The sequence below is a fragment of the Rhamphochromis longiceps genome, linkage group LG7, assembly GCF_057381845.1.
Source record: "Rhamphochromis longiceps isolate RC_006_pf linkage group LG7, R_longiceps_female_GT1.1, whole genome shotgun sequence".
Taxonomy (NCBI): Eukaryota; Metazoa; Chordata; class Actinopteri; order Cichliformes; family Cichlidae; genus Rhamphochromis; species Rhamphochromis longiceps.
The window spans coordinates 5,512,045-5,530,688 of NC_140563.1; the positions used below are offsets into that span (position 1 = coordinate 5,512,045).

Sequence of the window (18,644 nt, forward strand, 5' to 3'; positions counted from 1 at the left end):
TCGCTCGCGGCATGTGGAGCAGGGCTGAGTGAGGAGGGAGGAAGGGGTGGAGGGGTTGTCCGTTTGACCAACATCGATTTGAGCGGAGGTAGTCGACACTCGTGGACGAGCCTTTACCGCGGTGGCAACGTCGGTGTGACAGCTCCCCTTCGCAGCGAGGGAGAGAATGAGAATAGTGGATGTAGTTTGTACAGCGCGGCAACAGAGAAGTCACTTCAAAAGGTGAGCGGAGACAGCTTTAGCGTCTCTGACACACTGTGTTGTCTTCTCCATCTGATTAGCGCTTGTAACGAAACGACCCGTTTGTTACTGTCTTTTCCTGTCCTGTTATGTTTTCACAACTTGCGCAACCAGCTAGAGATCAGTAAATGAACCCCTGTTCACTCGTTTTAAAACTAGTCGCACGTGCAGGGCTGTTAGAAAGCGCTCGTGTTAACCGTTAATGGAAGTGAAGGTTTGTGCTCGTGAATGTTTTAGGTTTTTTTTAGGGAACAGATACGGTTTATGGTGAGAGAAGTTGGCTAACTTCGCAAACCCTCTGTGGTTAAGACAAGTGTAGGAGCGGTATTCATTTTTGGGAATTTCTGATTTTGCATCACTCTCGCGAGCTTTCCAGCTGTTAAATTACGTGTTAACCGTGACAAGACAAGTGTTTAAGAACAGGGAAGATGACTCGGTGTCCTTAATTATCTGGCGTTTCACCCGAACACCACTAGTCTGGGGTTTTTTCTCACGAAGCAAAGACATTTCTTAATCAGTTTCGCTCTTACCATCTTTAAGTTCCGCATTGTGTTAATGTATGCTTCGCAGGTATGAGAGAAGTGTCAAAATCGGGAACTATAGTTGTGTTCGACACAATGTCCTGTCGTTTTATGTCCGAAAAGCGACATAGTTTTTTAACTGGAGCCAGCTGGGGTTTACTCTGAATATCCCACCACTCAGAAAGCAGACTCCAGCATCCGAAAGTAGGCCAGTAGCTGGTCTGTATGTCATGCTACACCGTGTTTGGTCCCCCCTCTGGAAGGTTAATGGGAGTCTGGCTGGTTCAAATGTGGAGTGGGGGGAGGTTACAGACAGACAGACTCAAGTGAAAGATGTCCAGCAGCTCTAGCTCTCCTGTGTTGGATTGCAGACTCATATTACAGATGTGCATATTGCTAATGTGCACATTACCTCTTTAATTTAAATATGTACTTGGTAATAGCATGAGAAGTATTGTACAGGCGTATTAAGTCAGTGCTATATTAGGTTTTCATACACACACTTCACACTTCACAGCTGTGTTTTTTTAAAGATGCTGCTTTCTGTTCATATCAGAAAGGTGTTTCTATGTTTTTGCTTCTTGTTGTGAGAACCCCACCCATACGTCACAATTTCCTGCCTCTTTAATTATCTCCTGCATCTGTTCCTAATTATTTTAGTTAAGAACTGATTTCATTTGGTTTATGTTGTAAAGCTTTTGAGATAGCAATAAGTCAACCACCCTTTAATATTAGATTTTCCCTTATGAGAAAAATAAATCTGTAAATCTGTGTGCACTTACAGATAGGGCATGGCATTTTCAAAAATGAATATTACGTGGATCTCATCGTTTTCAAACCGTCAATTTGATCTAGAGTCCAACAGCACATGATGACTTTAGGATATGTGTGTGAGTAAAACTTTTCCCTTTAAACATTGTTCTGACTGCAAGCAGGATGTCAGCCACATGTGAGGCAGAGCATGTGAGCCCTTATTTTATTATCCTTGTCTTTTTTTCCTAATGACTCACTAGAATTTGCCTTTTTTAGAACACTGATGTGTTCATTAAGCTTTTATAAATTTGCTGTTTTATATCCCTGCTTAGCAGACTTAAAAGCAATTATGTAGTATTATGTTCTGCGGTATTATAGATAATAAGTAAATCCCTTGGTTAGCACTTGGAGGAAAGGATCATAATTGGCTTTAGTCAAATAAACCATAAACACAGACGCTTTCTTTTTTTTACTCTGATACAACATTTACGTCTGTTTATGGTTCACATGTTCGTTTTCAGCCAGGAGTTTGCATTGTTTTCTGTTGGGATAATATTATTACAGCAGAGAAGCAACAATAGTCTTTTTGTTGGTCTGAATGGCGGCTTTATGATAGATTCCAAAGGCTTACAAATGGGCCAGTGTCACAAAAAGCACCGAATAGTGAAGCCTTTTGCCAGCCTTTTAAAGAAAGAAGAAAAAGAAACACTTTACCCCAATAGTGTAACCCGTGAAAGGTTTTCAGTGGCCTTGTCACATGATTAAACCACCTACAGGTAATCTCTGATCATCTTGTTGCAATGCAATCGTGGTCAGAGCTGGGGAGGTGTACCATATCGCGTGTGGGGGCTTAGTAGTATAGGCTATAGCTATGTTTATGAAAAGTTGTTCCGAGGCACACTTGAGGCAAGTCCAGGTGTTGGTCTGTTTTTATCAACCAACAAAATAATGTCTAATTTTTTGTTTTTCTTTTATTTACTGTATCGTGCATAAAGCTGTCCGGCCTATTTCAAATGAGAGCTACATCAGAACCAGAAGCTGCAACACTGCTTGTTGATCTGTATGAAAATGTCTCGCACATTGTGTTGTGAGCCATGCTAGGTCGAGATATCACAAATGGGCTGGTCAAAATCCCTTCATCTGACAGTATTATTCAATCATAATCTATGGTAGGGTAGATGTCACAGAAGCTATTTTGGACAGAAATGAGTAAGATTTTCCTCAAAATATTTCAATATCCCCAGCCATTAGTATTCTACATTTTTCTTTTCAGGGTGACAAGATCCTGGAGTTTGTGTCACCATGCATTGCGTAATAGACCTTTGCACACCCTGAATAGCTTTTCTGTGTTTTTACAGGCTACATACAGACAAACATAGTCACACTCACACCTACATACAACTTGGGTTCCTCATTTGCCAAACCTGTGCTTGCACTCCTAGAAAGAACTTGAAAACTCTGCACAGAAAAGCCAAAGTCATCCAGTGGATTGGAACTTAATAGTATAGTCCGTGAATATCTCAGAATAGTGGGGCATTTATGATGCTTTTATGAAGACTGCGATTGTTAGCACCTTTTAAAATTATATTAATACACAAGGATGATCATATTAAGAAGGCAGTTATAAGAGGGCAAATAGATTATAGATACCAGTGTAATAAAATTACTTTACACTATTATAATCCTTAAGTCTCAAATACAGCATTTTAGCATTTGATCAGTATGTTACTTTATCACAATCATGGTGCAAGAAACTAGGTTTCTGCGAGAACTCATTTTGACAGTTGCATGAGCTAGTTTGTCTATAAATGATCCCAATTCTTTTTGCCACACTCCGTCATTAGTGAAATTGAGGTCACACCACTGTTGAGATTGTAAATTGTCACTCAGGCTGAAAACTGCTACACCCATGAGGACACGAGTGGTCGGTTCATGGGATAATAGCTGAAATCTTTGTTTGTTTGTTTTTTGACATTTGTAGAATGGCTAAAACGGACCATCTTGGAATTTCCCCTCTATGATTGGCTCTGTTTGTGTCTTTTCTAGATGCCACTTTAAATTAGTTTTTGCCCCAAATACTTAACCTCGTTTTGCTGAACTGCTTTAAGTGTCCTTCCAGTGTATGCTGTCCCCCTTCCATAATCCTCTCTTTCTGTTCTTGTAAACAATCTTAAAACTGACCGAATCACACGCGCCGTGTGTAACGGTAAGCCTGGCATTTTGTCTTTTTTTTTCTTCAGCTTTTGACTTTGGCCGTTTTCGGCTCTTCCTCATTGGGTAACATCCTCTCTTTGTGTTCACCTTCTTGAATTATTTAATCTATTTGGCTTTCCAAAACCTAGCACTGTGCTGTGGTGGGCAAAATATAATGGTTTGTAAAGAGTGGAAGCTGTATCAGAGGTTACGTTTGAACTTAGTAATGTGACCTCAGCGTTTGCTCTTAATTTGGTGAAGGACGCTTGTTGTGCAGCAAGCTGCTTTTGTAAATGGTTAAATATGAGATCTGTCTATCATCAGCATGATTTAAGCATTGCTTTTTTTAAAACCTGTTTTTCTCTGTTTATTAGTCATTCAGCTTCACGTATGAGTTTACTAATATTACCACAACAGTAGTTATTTAAAGTGTGGATATACGTTGGGTTTTGGGTTTTTTCTAGCTACACCACTTGTGTTGTGACTGTGTCTTTCCTAAGATGAGGATCCATTTATGAGAATGTGGCTTTCTCTGCAGGATCTGAGGTTTTGTGTTTATAAATATTCTTCCCTTGACATTCTTGTCCTCCTCATACCACTCCTCAAAAAATTGCTTGCACTCTGGGAAACAGGCCTGCGATGGGCTTGCTTCTCTAGCATCTAAAACTTTGTGTGGTCATTTTTATAATTAGACCCCCCCTTCCTGCTCTCAAGCCACAGTAATGAACAGAGACTGCTTTCAGTCTGAGTGATACAAGGTGAGGTGAGCCCTCTTCCTCCTGCTCCATCTTGTTTTTTTCTTTGTCATGAAAGGAAAAAGGGCACATTTGGATGGTGAGTAATGTTGGTATAATCTATGTTCTGTGTGGCTCTCTCTGGAAAAATGATAAGGCAGAGGGACATGGGTAATATAGAGTGCAGCAGGACAAAAAAGTCCTTAGGGACAGCAAGCTATTCTGAGCCTTTGTGCTTTTTCTCAGTCCCTGAGCTCTGGATGTTTCCCCCTGGGCCACAACGTCTGTGTCTGTATTTTCTATGCATAAACACTACAAAAAAGTGAGTGAGATGGGGCGGCAGGGGAAAGGGCCCAGACAGTAAGGAAGACAGGGAATCTTTTGTTAAGGAGACCATAGCTTCTCAAAAGTAAGATTTTCTCTAAGTGGCCTAAGGTGGGTGGTATTATTCTTGTCTCAAATTGTCCTTTGAATTCCTAGTATGGACTTGCTGTTTGCTTCAGCTCAGTCAAGAAAAGATTTAGTACACAGTTTATTTTACTTTGCTATGAGTCAGTAGCCACTATGAGCAAGCCTTGAGAAAAATGCTACTGGCATGGGCACGGTGAAACAAATGGCTCTTGTCCATGCACCATCACACCTGCCAAACATGTTTGTTAGTATGGAGCCATATATAGAAGCTGTTGATGATACTGAGATATCTGAGCTTGTTTTTTATATTAATGTGATCATATTTTGAGCATGTTAAAACGTGGCTTCTAAAAATATGACTTGGTAGCTAAATGTCCATTATATTGTACTTAGGAAAAATTCTCTCTGATTAACTCACCTTGAGTATACAATAATCTTGTTTCAGCTGCTTTGGTCTTGCTTTAATGGAGGTTTCATAACTTTATTTTTTTAGAGGCAAAAATAGTCACTCTTGTGTTTGTTGTAATAATGATTCCTGTTCTCTAAGTAGGTTCTAAGCTTTCTATGACATTCCTCATCTCTTAATAGTGCTCTCAGTTGGCCTCTATTACCATCTAATTTGACCCTGGATGATCATCTTTCTTCGCCCCTGCTTAAAGTAGGGAGGGCACCTCGTGGCCGTTGCTCTCTGTCTGCTTTTTCCAGCTCTTTTCTGCTTCTCTTGGACACATCCGTGCTTACATGCATACACTGTGTGTCTGACACCCATTACAAAACTGGAGCTCTGTTGCCATCTGGGACTTGAGCGTTCTTCATGTGGAAATTAAAGCCATGTGGTTGCTTGTAAGCTTCCCTTCTCTGAACTAGAATGACATACTTGTTCTTCACAGCCGCCACAAAGCTACACCACTGAGCTAATGTAATGACGGGGGAAATGGAATGCACCACAGGACATTCTTTCAATTTAATTGTCATAAATTGTTCTGCTAATGACTGTAGTAATTAATACGATTATAAACTTAAGCAACAGATGTATAATTCCACCATATTCTTAATTTGAATTGCTTTTTCATTTGATGTAGGGAAGTGAGAAACCCTTGATAAAGCATCAGATTTAGATCATTTACATCTTAGTCGTGACTCATTAAAAATGTGTTTGTCTTTGACACTTCATGCTTATTAGTACCCTGACAGTGAGGTTGTAAGATCCTCTGCAGGAACAGTGGTGGTTTACAGTACATGTTTATAATAAAATATGCATCTGAAGAGTGAGTGTGAGAGTTTACTCTGCAAGGTAACCAGGCTGAGTTGGTGCATGGTTCAAGCTTGTCTGATCTGAGTGTCCTTTGGCTGACCATGCAGCGCTGACTAATCGTGTGCTCAAAAGAACGAAACATCTGGCGTCTTTTGCTTTGCGTCGCCATCAGCAGTGAGGTTAGTGTTTTGAGTGACAGCCACATAAAATACATTAACGTAAAAATTTGATATTAATAACAATATTAATATCAGATATTAACAACGAATCTGACCTTCGGGATTCAGGTCAACTTTTTTCCAGTATTTCCAAATTTGACCTTAGCTCGTCTCCCTTGTGTTTTTGCCCTTGTGCTGGTACAAACTGTCTGAGGTAGTTTGACTTGAAGGCTTCAGTTCAAGATATCAACCCACATGCACATATTGCAAATATGTCATCGTGTCTCTATCTAAATAGGAGTCTAGCGCTTGTGGTTAGTTTCCAGGGCCCTACGGTAAGTTATTGCCAGACTACTTGTAATCCCAAGCTTTCATTCTTACTTGGCGCTTGTATAATCCTCTGTCTTAAATCGGAATCCGCTCGGATTAAGATTGATTATAAGCCAAAAGAGAGATGATCAGAAACCAAGGGAAACAGAAATATGTTTAAATAACATTTGAGAATTGTGTTCTGTTTCCTGTGAGATTAAATATATCTTTTAGTTTTTGAACCGCAGTTAGCTGATAGAACTATAAATGGCCTTTTGGTTTTCAGTGCGGAGAGCTGTTTAAAAGTGTGCTACCAGTAAGTCTTTGAAATAAAGCTACTTGGCTTAATTTTTTTCCTTGCAAAAGCCAGGCTGGTTATGGCTTTATCCATGACATTTTAGAGTATGTGAGCAACATTTAGAGATAGGAAATGTTAGTGATAAATCAGTAAAGGAAGTTTTGACTGCCGCATCACGGCATCACCGCTGAAGACCTTGTAATTAGCTGACTGTGACTCAGAATGCTTTGCAAGCTCTTTGTGGTTACAACTGTGCACTGTGAGCTTATATATGTGAGCCTAATTTAGAGCCCTATGTCATAACAGGAAATGATGTCATCTAAGCCTTAGTTTCTACCCTGTTAGCAACATGGTTGTCAAAACGTAGCCATACAGTTGTTTGTTTTGTTTTTCTTCTTCTGAATGTTCAGCGGTGTTAACCATCTCAAATTCCAGCTTACTGTTTGCTCACTATCTTCTCACTATCTCAAGCGGCCGATTTTGTTTCTTTCAAACACATAACCTTTATTCATTCCTTCTGTTTTCTACACAGTTAGACAAATGACACATCCCTGTTCATATTAACTCCCCCAGGTGTGATATTCGTGTGAGGTTTCTCCCACTTGGTGACCTTCTCAGTTGCTTAATCAGATTTTCCATTGAGCTTCCATCTGTTGACACCCTGATCCCGACCACAAGTAACCACCTTCCTGTTCACCACTTAAAAAGGGCAGTAAAGTAAATTACTTTGATGCAGCCACGGATGTAGCCTCAGCTGTTTTCTCTTGTATTTTGCTTATGAGTCATAAGCAAATCACCAGTTGTATTAGTGTGATATGATCTTACTTCTCGGATGAGAGGTGAAACGTCTTCAGAAAACTTAAAGAAGTCCGGTCGCTTTTCTTTCCAAGCTCCTTAGATTACTTTGACCTGGATGACTGAGAACCTACACAGACAGATCAACTGCAGTTTTACTGAAATCTTTCTTGCTGATCACACAGTCCAAGTCTGAAAGAGTTGAAATATTTGTTTAATGGCTGGAGGAAGAAGAATTTTGTCCCACTCTTTCTGTAGTTTTCCTTGAACCTGTTATTGAAGGAGTGGCAGTCACTAGTTTCCTTTTCTTCCTGGCTCAAAAACAATGCTATCAGCAGTGTGGAGACTCAACACAGGAAGAAAGCATCTGAGACCTAATGATGAAGCCCGACAGATGCTTTAATTATTTATTTATTTATTTATTTATTTTTAAAGAAATTCCCTCAGCAAACAGGACTTTTAAAAAGTGAAATTCCATTGTACAAAGCATAATGAAATGTTATACATATTCGGAGTGTGTGTATATATATATATATATATATATATTTTATACATTTACAACTTACATTTATAAACATGTGAAAATGCAGTAAAGCAATCTTCACTTTGATGACCATAAGTGTTAAAGTTGTTGGCATATAAATCAATTAACTCCTCATGCATTTGAATTAGGTTTCACTGGCAGTACCATTAAAGCTGAACTCATAATAACAGAGCACGTTCTCTTGGCATAACCTTGCTTACACATCCGTGTTGTGTGACGTTCCTACTAAGTCATTGCATTAAAATAAGATTAGTCCTCGATATTCACTTAAATTCAGTGCATGTCTTAGAAGAGAAACATAAATTAAACTTTTGATAATTGTGAAAATACAATTAAATCAAGAGGGCTTAAAAATTCGATTAATTAAGAAAAACAATTATGTAGCTTTACAATGTGGTGCCATGACACTCCACACATCAACTCCGATGTTAAAAAACATTGTGTGCATAGTTAAAGTATTCAGTGCAATTCAGTTTTATTTATATAGCACCAGATCACAACAATAGTTGCCTTAACGTGCTCAGCTTTTTATTAATTTATTTCTTTACGACTTATTTAGCCTATGATAAATACACTAGTAAGACCAAATTATCTGATCATGTGATATAGGTAAGATAAGACTTTGGTTACCGAGCTCACCTCACAGACGGTTTACACAGCTGTTCAGAAAGTATGCTGATGCCATCAAAACCCTGAAATGGCTCAAGCTGAGGTGGATGAGAAAAGGGAAATTTTGAAAAGGAAAGCAAAGAGCAACAGAGTCCATTTGTTCAGAGGTCTGGTTTCACTGAGCACCTGTTTCTACTGTGGCAAACCTCTTCCATTATTAGGCTTAATTGTAGGAGAGTCCCAAGAAGTGCTCATATTTCAGCAGCACTGGATACCTTTTTATGTGTGTGGGAAGACACCTGAGAAACAAATTGCATCCTGAACTTGTACGTTTTGTGAATTGTAGATCGCTTCAAATGCAATGTCTCCTGTCAGCACAATGAGTAAGGGTCTGCAGGGAAAAGTTAAAGGGTCTTTGTGTGAGATGACAGGTGCATTCACACCTGTTGCTGCTTGGCATGCTACGAAAAATCTACTGCCTGAGGTTTCTGTTGGCTGCATGTGTCGAGAATCAGTATAACATAGTATTATTCCAAAGAGCTGACTTATTATACTAATTTCCTGTGTAACCTTTTTAAAACAAACACTCTTCAAAAAGTCAATGTGAAGAATTGCATTGGACAATACCATGCAAGCTAATTCAGACAGCCAACTCTAACTGCACTGCGTCATAAACATGTAACATGCCTCATCCGTTATATTCCATATTTAAATTTCGAAATTTGCTACATGTCAGTGCCGCTGCTGCGCTGCATTGCTTCGTGCTGTTTCAAGCCCTCTACCAACTCCAGCATACACTCATAGGCTGTTTACCCCACAATTTCTGTATGTGTCATATTTTTATGGAGGGATCTCGTTAAGTTTAATGCAAGGAGATTGTAGCAGTTTTATCTTACAGTTATCTCTTTTACATTCAAGCAACATTTTATATCATGGATCAAGTGTGTAATTATCCTACCATACCAATCAGCAGTAAATCAATATTTACCTCAATATTAGGTCAATATTCTTCCACATGCCCAATGTATATGCCAATGCATTGGCATATACACAGATTAAGAGAGATTACTCTCTTAATCTATTTCTGTGTGTTTTCTTATAGATTTTGACATGAAGAAGGACATAGACACATTAATAGCAGAAGAACGGGCTGAAATCATCTCTAAATATGACAAGGTAGGTGTTTACAGGAAAACCTGTGACTGTGAACATTTCCATAGTGACCAATTTGTGGTTACACTTAGAATATTTTTGCAAAGCATAATGCATTTGTAGAGGTGTAGCCACAGAAGATTGTCACGTTTCATTTGGAGGATACTACACAGATCAGCATTCACACGCTCCCTACCTTTGCATGGGCTAAGTCTCAATTGCATCTGTCAGGAAGGCAGAACATCATCAGAAAATGTCAAGGCTCATGTCTCAGGCTCCTAATTTAAAATGTAGTGCACTGACTCGCAGGGTTTAAAGAGGAAAATAATGGATCTGTCCAAATATGCATGATTTGAACTGTTTGTGTTTCAGGGCAGGCAGGAGGGTGTCAGTATTGATCCGTGGGAGGATGCTGACTACAGCATTTATAAAATCACAGACCGCTTTGGCTTCCTGCAGTAAGTACATTTGAAGCTTTGGTCTCTACCTTGCACTATTTTAAATTTGTGCACATTCCCTTGCATTGAATTGGTCCCATCGTTCTGTCTATGCTACTTCTCAGATTATGATGATTTTTTTATCATTATAAAATGTAGATTACTCTCTTAATCTACCGCTTTGATACATATTGTGTATTCCTGCCCTTCTCCAGTGAGGAAGAGCTTCCAACACCAAGTGTGCTTGAAGAAAAGGTATGAACATTTTAACGTATAGCTACTTCATATTTTTACCATTCAAGTGATCTATTTATGTCCGACTCTCACATGCACTGAACCACATGTTGTTTTGTCTTTCTTCTCTCCAGCAAAAGCAGCAGGAGCTCGAGCGAGTTGAGAAATGGCTGAAGATGGTGAAGAAATGGGACAAATACAAGAGCAGTGAAAAGGTCGATAGTCACCCATCAACATTCAGACACCAACATGTCTTAATTTAGCCCATGCTTCCTTTTTTCTGCTTGGCTATCTGATGTACTATTTCTGTTTCTTTTTATAATCTGTTTTCCATTCCTCTTTTAAGCACAGCTCACTCCTTTATCCATCTCCTCTTACCAGACTATCGTGAGGAGATGGCTAAAAAAAAAAAAACAAGTACATGAGTGTATGAGATGAATCCGTGTCAATCAAGAGAGCTAAAAGGCGTACACCTCAAGAAGCATTCAAACGTGACGCCTGTGTTCATGTGTTTCTGTCACATCTGTTTCAGCTGGCGAAGCGTGTATATAAAGGTATTCCTCTCCAACTTAGAGGACAAGCTTGGGCCTTGCTTTTAGACATAGAGAAGGTGAAACAAGATGGTAAATATGAGGTAAGCTATTAAAATTGTTGGCAATTTTCTATGATTTTGAGAAACTGTGTCCTGGTTTTTACACACAGAAATGTCATTCCCCTGTTATCCAGAAAATGAAGCAGCAGGCTCGTAACTTCTCCACAGAAATTAAGCAGATAGACTTGGATGTTAACAGAACCTTCAGGAACCACATCATGTTCATGGATCGCTTTGGAGTCAAGTGAGTTCTTAGCTTCACTCAGGAGGAAGCTGAAGTATTTCATTGTATCCACATGTAACACATTATACACACATACAAACTGTTAAACCTTGGTTGTTGTTTTTTTGTTTTTTGTTTCTTTTTTGTTACAAGTGGCCTTGTCAGGTTTTTTTGTTTTGTTTTGTCAGGTCACATGTCCAGGTTTCCCCTGACAGAGGTTCCTGCAGGGTGTGACCTCTGACCTAAACGTTGCAGTAGCCCTGTCCCCTCCCCACTTACACACGCACTCACACAGTGCCATGCACACACACACAAAACCAAAGATGTGGTTTCCTCCTCTCTGCATTTTATTAGCCTTCCTGTCAGTGCGCAAAGCCCCACAGGAAATGGCATTATACAGAAATGTGCGCTGGCGTCACATGTACTGTAATACCACTGCAACAACAGAAACTTATATCACCAAATGTACACAGACTTACCTTCCAAACACTAAATACCTTCTTGTGTTTCTCATTGTATTTGCTTGGGGCAAGGCGCTGTTATGTGTTACTCTTCACTCTGAGTGTGTAACTGAGTGCTCTGTTTTTGCCCTTTGTAATGTACTTCCCCTCCAATTCAAAGCCACCGAGTCCAAATAGACCAAAACACCGCTCCATCCTGCCTGGCTGCCCACTCCTTCCCTGCAAGTCAGCAGCTGTCTCACACACACTGAGAAACTGACAGCTATTTAAAGCTCCTTTCCTGTCTCTGTCCCTGTCCATAAGACATCTATTTACTATAGAAGCCTGTGGGGGCATTGTCCTATCTACATCTGCGTACATTAGATCTGTTACTATCCCTACACCATGTGCACGTTGTACACATTAGCCTACACACATTGGCCGCCTGTGTTCAAGGTCTGAAGCAGTTGTAATCAGATGTAATTTCTGGAACATCTGTGGGGCTTTCCATATATGACAGCATATTTTCACATATCATGAACAAAATATATACTTCTCTACTTCACAAGGTCATTACGAAAAGAAAACCATAAAAGTTAACTTTTTGGTCTTTTTTTTTTTTCTTCAGCCATAAAAGAAGTCCTGTCACACATTAAGACTTAAATGTGTAGCAACAATACTGAGGGTTGATTAAGCGACTGGGTGGATAAAATAATTGGTTCAATTGAACCGCTTTACTCCGACACAGCGTTTCAGTTTGTTTGGTTGTTTTAACTGGTGGCTTCTCTGTTCTCTCTCCAGGCAACAGGCGCTGTTTCACGTACTAGCTGCTTACTCTGTCTACAACACGGTGAGCAAATTTGTCCGTGTATCTGTGTCCGTACTTACGGTAACATTGTGTTGCATAATATGGAGGAGTCTTGTGTACACTAGCTGCACAGGAACAAGCAGCACATCCATCAAGAGTGTTAGTTTCTGTACAGTGGAAAACAGGCCGAGCTATCCAGACCCATCTGTTGTCACTCTTGTTTAAAGCCTTAGGAGAGATCTTTTATTTATGACTGGCTTGGCCTAATTGCTACACAGTGTAGCAGATAGACCGTTGTTCACACTATTAGACCAACTTCCCCTTTTGACAATATTTTAGCTTCAGGACAAATATTAAGCCAATTCACTCTCTTTTGTTCTAAGATTTTATTCTGTCTTAATGTAAGAGGATGCCTTGTTTCCAGCTAAGCGCAGCTTTTAGAAAAACAAACCTCACATCCTCATTTCTCATAGAAGCCAAGTTGGTTACTTTTCACTTAGCAGTCATCTTAACAGTGTCTCTGCACCAGTGTCTTTGAATCACAGTTGTGGATCTGAAGGCAGAGATAATGAGTTTTTCATGCATCTGCTTGAGGGTCTTAGTGTATTTTTCCAAGTGTTTCTCTTTGCATGGTGAAATTCAGAGTTTACACACATGCACAGAATCACCAGCACTCGTATGCATTTGTATCCTGTGTCTGAACACTTACATCTATCATTTGCATTCATATTGAACAGATTTTAATATTCCTACGCTTTTCAACTAGCAGAAATTTAGCAATAGACTTTTGAAGAGTACACCACACGCAGGCAAGCCAAAGTCTGTTTTTCTGATTGGTTTTTGTAGTCGATTCCTGTGTGGTAGAGGTGTTTGAGCCAGAGGAAATGGGCATGTGTCGTTCCCTTTTTCCTTTTTCCCCTCTTCTCACACACTGCTCAGAAGAAACTGGGTCAGTAGGAGAGCCAAGAGAGAAAAGGGAAGAGAGAGTTGGAGGGGGGGAGGCATGTTTGTTCTTTTTGCCTATGTGATGGTAGTGAAGAATGTGGGGAATGTGTAGTTTAACCTCACCATAACCCTAACTGTATTTATGCTTTTCCTTGGAAGGATATTCTGTCGTGTCCGTTGGTAGCTACACAATAAATCATCCTTAATATGGACAAATACTAAGCATGTGTCTGTGTTTGCATGTATGTGCTTGCCAAGGGCTAGTTTAGTTTAAGTCACTGAATCATTGTGAAGTCATATTGTCAGTAATTGAAGCTGGATGCATGACATTACTGAGAGTCTTTGATTGGCTAGTGTACATATTTGTACAATCCAGGTTTGAAGTGCTGATAATACCAACACTACATCTTGTTGTGTACAGTAAAACTTCCAGAGTCTGTCTTCAGACCTCATAAGACATTCAGATGCTCTCTGTTCCCTCATTTCTTAGCGCGCGCGTGTGCGTGTGCGTGTGCGTGTGTGTGTGCTATTAAATTATGAATACTTCCTCTCATTTGCCCGTTCTGTTTAACTAAAGCCATTTCTGCTCCTGTCTTCCCCCAGGAGGTGAGCTACTGCCAGGGGATGAGTCAGATCGCTGCCATCTTGCTCATGTACCTGAATGAGGAGGATGCCTTCTGGGCTCTGTCCCAACTCCTTACCGACAACAAGCATTCCATGCACGGTGAGACAGAGATGGGAAACAGGAAAGCACAGCTAATTAATGTCTGGGAAGTAACTGTACTGTTTAAAACCAATTAAAAATATAAGGATGCTTTACTAACTTTAGTAATCGTTTTCTCTTTAATTTGTATATAATACATCTCTGCTATTGCCATACACAATTTATAGTCTGCTGACTAATTTTTTTCCCTCCCCGCTAGGGTTCTTCATCCCGGGATTTCCCAAGCTGCACCGTTTCCAGGCTCATCATGAGCTAATCCTGTCCAAAATGCTGCCTAAGCTCAAGAAACACCTGGTGAGTAGCAGACTGATGACTGATGCCTTCCATCCATCCTTCCATCCACAAGAGTAATTGAGCTCTTTGAAACCTTAGAAGTTCAGACTCATTTCAAACAATCAGGTCATTTCTCATTTTTTTGATTAATTCATGTTGCAAAGGACCGCATGTTGCAGATCTTAGATCCCAGAGTATTTGGAAAGCGAGATTTATAACTGAAAACAAATTCTAAGGCAGAGTTTCGCATTCATTCCTGCTCCACAGGACAAGGAGCAGATGACAACAGGGATTTACACCACAAAATGGTTTCTGCAGTGCTTCATTGAAAGAGTGAGTATTTGGATTTCCTCCAGATCTTCACTGTTTTTTCAGGGGGGTTATATCTAGTCCCATTAATGAGTGCCTCACAATGCTTTCTTTTACTTTCACTTTTAAATTAGAACTACACCTATGGCAGTTTTATTATGTTTTGATGAGACTGACTCTTAAATTAACAGACACCTTTCACCCTCACCCTGCGTTTATGGGACATCTACATATTGGAAGGGGAGAAGATGCTATCTGCTATGGCTTACACTATCCTCAAGTTACACAAAAGTGAGTATGAGGCTGTGCCATGCCGCGCTTTATCCCTAGATACGGCCGCGGCTGCTGTTGCTACACGAGTGTGTGTTACTGTGTGGATTACATCGCACGCTTCCTCTCGATTGGCTGCTTCCTAACTGGATGGCTTACATAACAGAAGTAGTCGGTTGCTGTGGAGAAGAATCAAAAGCTGATTTTTCATTGGGTGGCATACTCTAGCACTGGCTCAGCACATTGGTTGATTTCTTGCAAAACAACTCCTTTAACAGGCCAATTCTTTACTTGGCATCTCTTTACTTGGTATCTTTAAACATTACATCTGAGCTTAACTACTCTTTTTAACAGTAACATTTCTATTCCTCACCTCATGGAGATTATCCTCATAGATTACTTTGCTCCTCCTTTGTCTGTATTGTGTGTGTAATCAGAGCGCCTGCAGAAACTTCAGTTAGAAGACCTGAGAGAATTTCTTCAGGAGCAGCTGGCTGCTTCTTTCTTCATGCCTGATGATGCTGTAGTTGAACAGTTGCAGACAGCAATGACTGAACTACGCAGTAAAAAGCTGGACCAACCTCCTCCAGGTGCACCTATGTTCTTTTACAGGCCTTTTTCCCCCCCCCATCCTAAGCTTCTTTGTCCACAGCGTTTGTCTTGTAATAACCCACAAATTCTGTTTCCTTTTTTAGCCAAGTCAGATGAGTTACCCAAGAAGCCTCTGGGTCAAGAGAGACCAGTTCTCCTTCTCCCATTGCAGCCTGACTCTTCTGTGAAGGTCAAAATAAGTCCGCAGTCTGAGAGCCAGCCCAGTACAGATACCCAGGAAACAGTTGGCATCACCCCACATCAGCCTCCCTCCCTTGAAGAGCCCCAGGAATCAAGAAGCCTCTCCAGGCCAAACACACCTAGTTTGCCTTCACCAGACCCTGTTGTGGTTCACACACAAGGGACACCATCTTCTCTGAGGCCTTGTCGAAATCCTCCGATCCCTCCAAAAGTAGGGGTAAGGAGAGATGTTAAGGAATTGTTCCCAGCAGTTAGTCAAGAGAGGGGCAACGAGGAAAACGAGACCTCAGTCACAGAGATCCAAGAAGAACCTGTGGATTGGCCTCCACCCTATGAGCCCCCTCCCTTGGATATGCATACAATGGAAGCTGAGGAGGAAATCATGGATCTCCCTGATCTACCACCTCCACCTTTCATTTTCCCTAACCAGATTGACCAAATGCCACTGGGAGGTTGTTCGCCCCATCTGGGAGCTAGGACTGGCCCGGGTATCCAGCAGTGCTCTCACTCCCCCCGCTCAGCCTCACCACTGGTCAATCAAATTAAGCTATCCCCAAAACTATACCCTAAACCTCCGACATCACTTGACATTTTGCAGAAAAAATCTTTGCCCTCAAAACCCTCCCCCAATCGTGCCTTCACAGATTCGTCTTCCTCTCCCAGAATTCCCCCAAAGCCAACCAAGTTCCCAGTCTCTCTATACGTCCCGGTATCTGCAGGAGATAGACGGCCTTCTAACACCTCACAGTATGACAACCTTTCGGAGGTTGATGAAGATGACCGTAATCTAGAAAGAGTGCTGAGCTCCACTCCTGAGGAAATTCCTAGCCTGCACAACAACCCATCATACAACAGAGAATATGACCCTGCTGTGTACCCTCTGCCTCCACCTCCTGTCTACATGCATCACTCTGCTTCCCCTCCCTCACTATGTGCCCTTCCCAGTTTGCCACAAGAACCAGAATATGTAGGAGAGGGCAGTTGGGTGGAGGATCCTATCCTTGCCCCTCCTCCACCTAGTTTTGCCGACAGACTTAGTCCCCTCCAATGCACCACTGCCAGCTGTTCAGACCCGCACAAAGCCATGTCACCCGGTTATTCTAAGCCTTTCTCCAGGGGCCCCAGAGACCATTCTGCCTTCCCAGCACCGCTGTTGTACACCGGGTCACCTCCGACTCACTTAAGATCCTCAGGACAGTCAGAAGTAGGAGTAGCTTTGGTCCAGTCCAGTCCAGACTTTTGCAGGGTGCCTCAAAGTGGACATCAGTTGCCCAAGTCGGTGACATTTTAAAGTGTTATACAAATGTTACTGAGTTATTGATTTTGACAATATGCTTGGGATTCTCTGTTACTGCTTGTCTAGTTTTCAAAGACATTTTCAAGGTGAAAGGCCAGTAAGTTTTAAATTTGTTGTGTGTGTGCTCGCGTGTGCTCATGCTTCGTGTATTAGATTCTTGCACCTTCTTTTATGGGCAGTGGTGTCAAATTTGTATTTAAATTCTGTTGGCTGCACAGAAAAAGTGTTAACTTGCCTGCTCTTGTTGTCATGTGAGAAAATGAGGTTTCAGTTTTTTGGATTGTAATAAGAAATTTTCAGACTGTTTGTCCATACAACCTGCGCATTTCACCATTGGTTTGTTTCTCTCTGTTTAACAGTGTCCCAACAAAGTGTCTTAACCTTATCATTGTGCACTGAGGGTTGCAACTCTAACACAAGGGCTTTGAGGCTGCCAAATGAGACCTTGCAACCAAAGCCTGTACATTTATGCTGAATTTATATCAAACTGTGAGCAGGCTCACATATCTAACAGTATATCAAACTGTAATGAGAAACTGTTATTATTCTTTACAGAATTTTTAGGTCAGTACTTGATTTAAAAAAGGACCACTAATGCAGTGCACAGGCAAACCTTTCAGAGAGTTTAAAGCTGTATCCACCAGCAGCAATATGAAACGATGTGATACTTCTCTGCTTTAAATACTGAAGTTTATATCACATGAAGCCTGGTCAGGTCAGCTATTTCCCAGGCAGGTAGCAGTGGGTACTTTGTTTGTCTTTTTAATTTCTTTGTTTGGATGCTTTTGTTTTTCAAAGTAATAGTTCCAGTGTTATCTGTTTGTCTAATACTTGATCTCACAGCAATAATGTACTGTGTATATAAACATGCATGTATCAAATTTAATTAAGGAAAGACTAAAATGAGGTTTTATTCCATCACATCAGCAGTTTCTCAGTAAAATCCATTGACACTTTATTTGAGAGTAGCGCCATCTAGTGTTCAGTGGTAGAATAGATTCAAAGACCGAGATGCTTTTTGGGAAACTACTTCTGCTTGTTAATAGTTCTTCCTTTTATTCTTGGTTATGAATGTGCACATATTCAGAGACTTATACATGAGCAAATCCCATATCTCACTGTTTAAAACTGATATAAACCAGGAAGAAAAATTCATCTGAGTTTCTTCACATACTTTAGAGCTATTGGTGACTTTAGTGTTTTATTTAATTGCTATAAGGACTTTTTTTTTTTTTTTTTGAGAAATGGAAGTTGAGCCATAATATAAAATACAAGGAACTACTGTATAGTCAAACATGTTTATGTTCTTACAATTATGACATTGTATG

At 40.5% G+C, this 18,644-nt stretch overlaps 1 protein-coding gene across 1 annotated transcript; it reads left to right on the forward strand.

Annotated features, from left to right (window-relative positions):
- Positions 1–3: 3 nt before the first annotated feature.
- Positions 4–18,521, forward strand: LOC146664600 (uncharacterized). Its single transcript, XM_085411766.1, has 14 exons — positions 4–222; positions 9,923–9,996; positions 10,345–10,430; positions 10,625–10,664; positions 10,778–10,858; positions 11,176–11,277; positions 11,370–11,479; positions 12,700–12,748; positions 14,255–14,375; positions 14,575–14,669; positions 14,916–14,981; positions 15,149–15,248; positions 15,665–15,817; positions 15,923–18,521. The coding sequence occupies exons 2-14, from the start codon at positions 9,931–9,933 to the stop codon at positions 17,308–17,310; spliced, it is 2,457 nt and encodes an 818-aa protein (XP_085267892.1). The 5' UTR covers positions 4–222; positions 9,923–9,930; the 3' UTR covers positions 17,311–18,521.
- Positions 18,522–18,644: the final 123 nt, after the last annotated feature.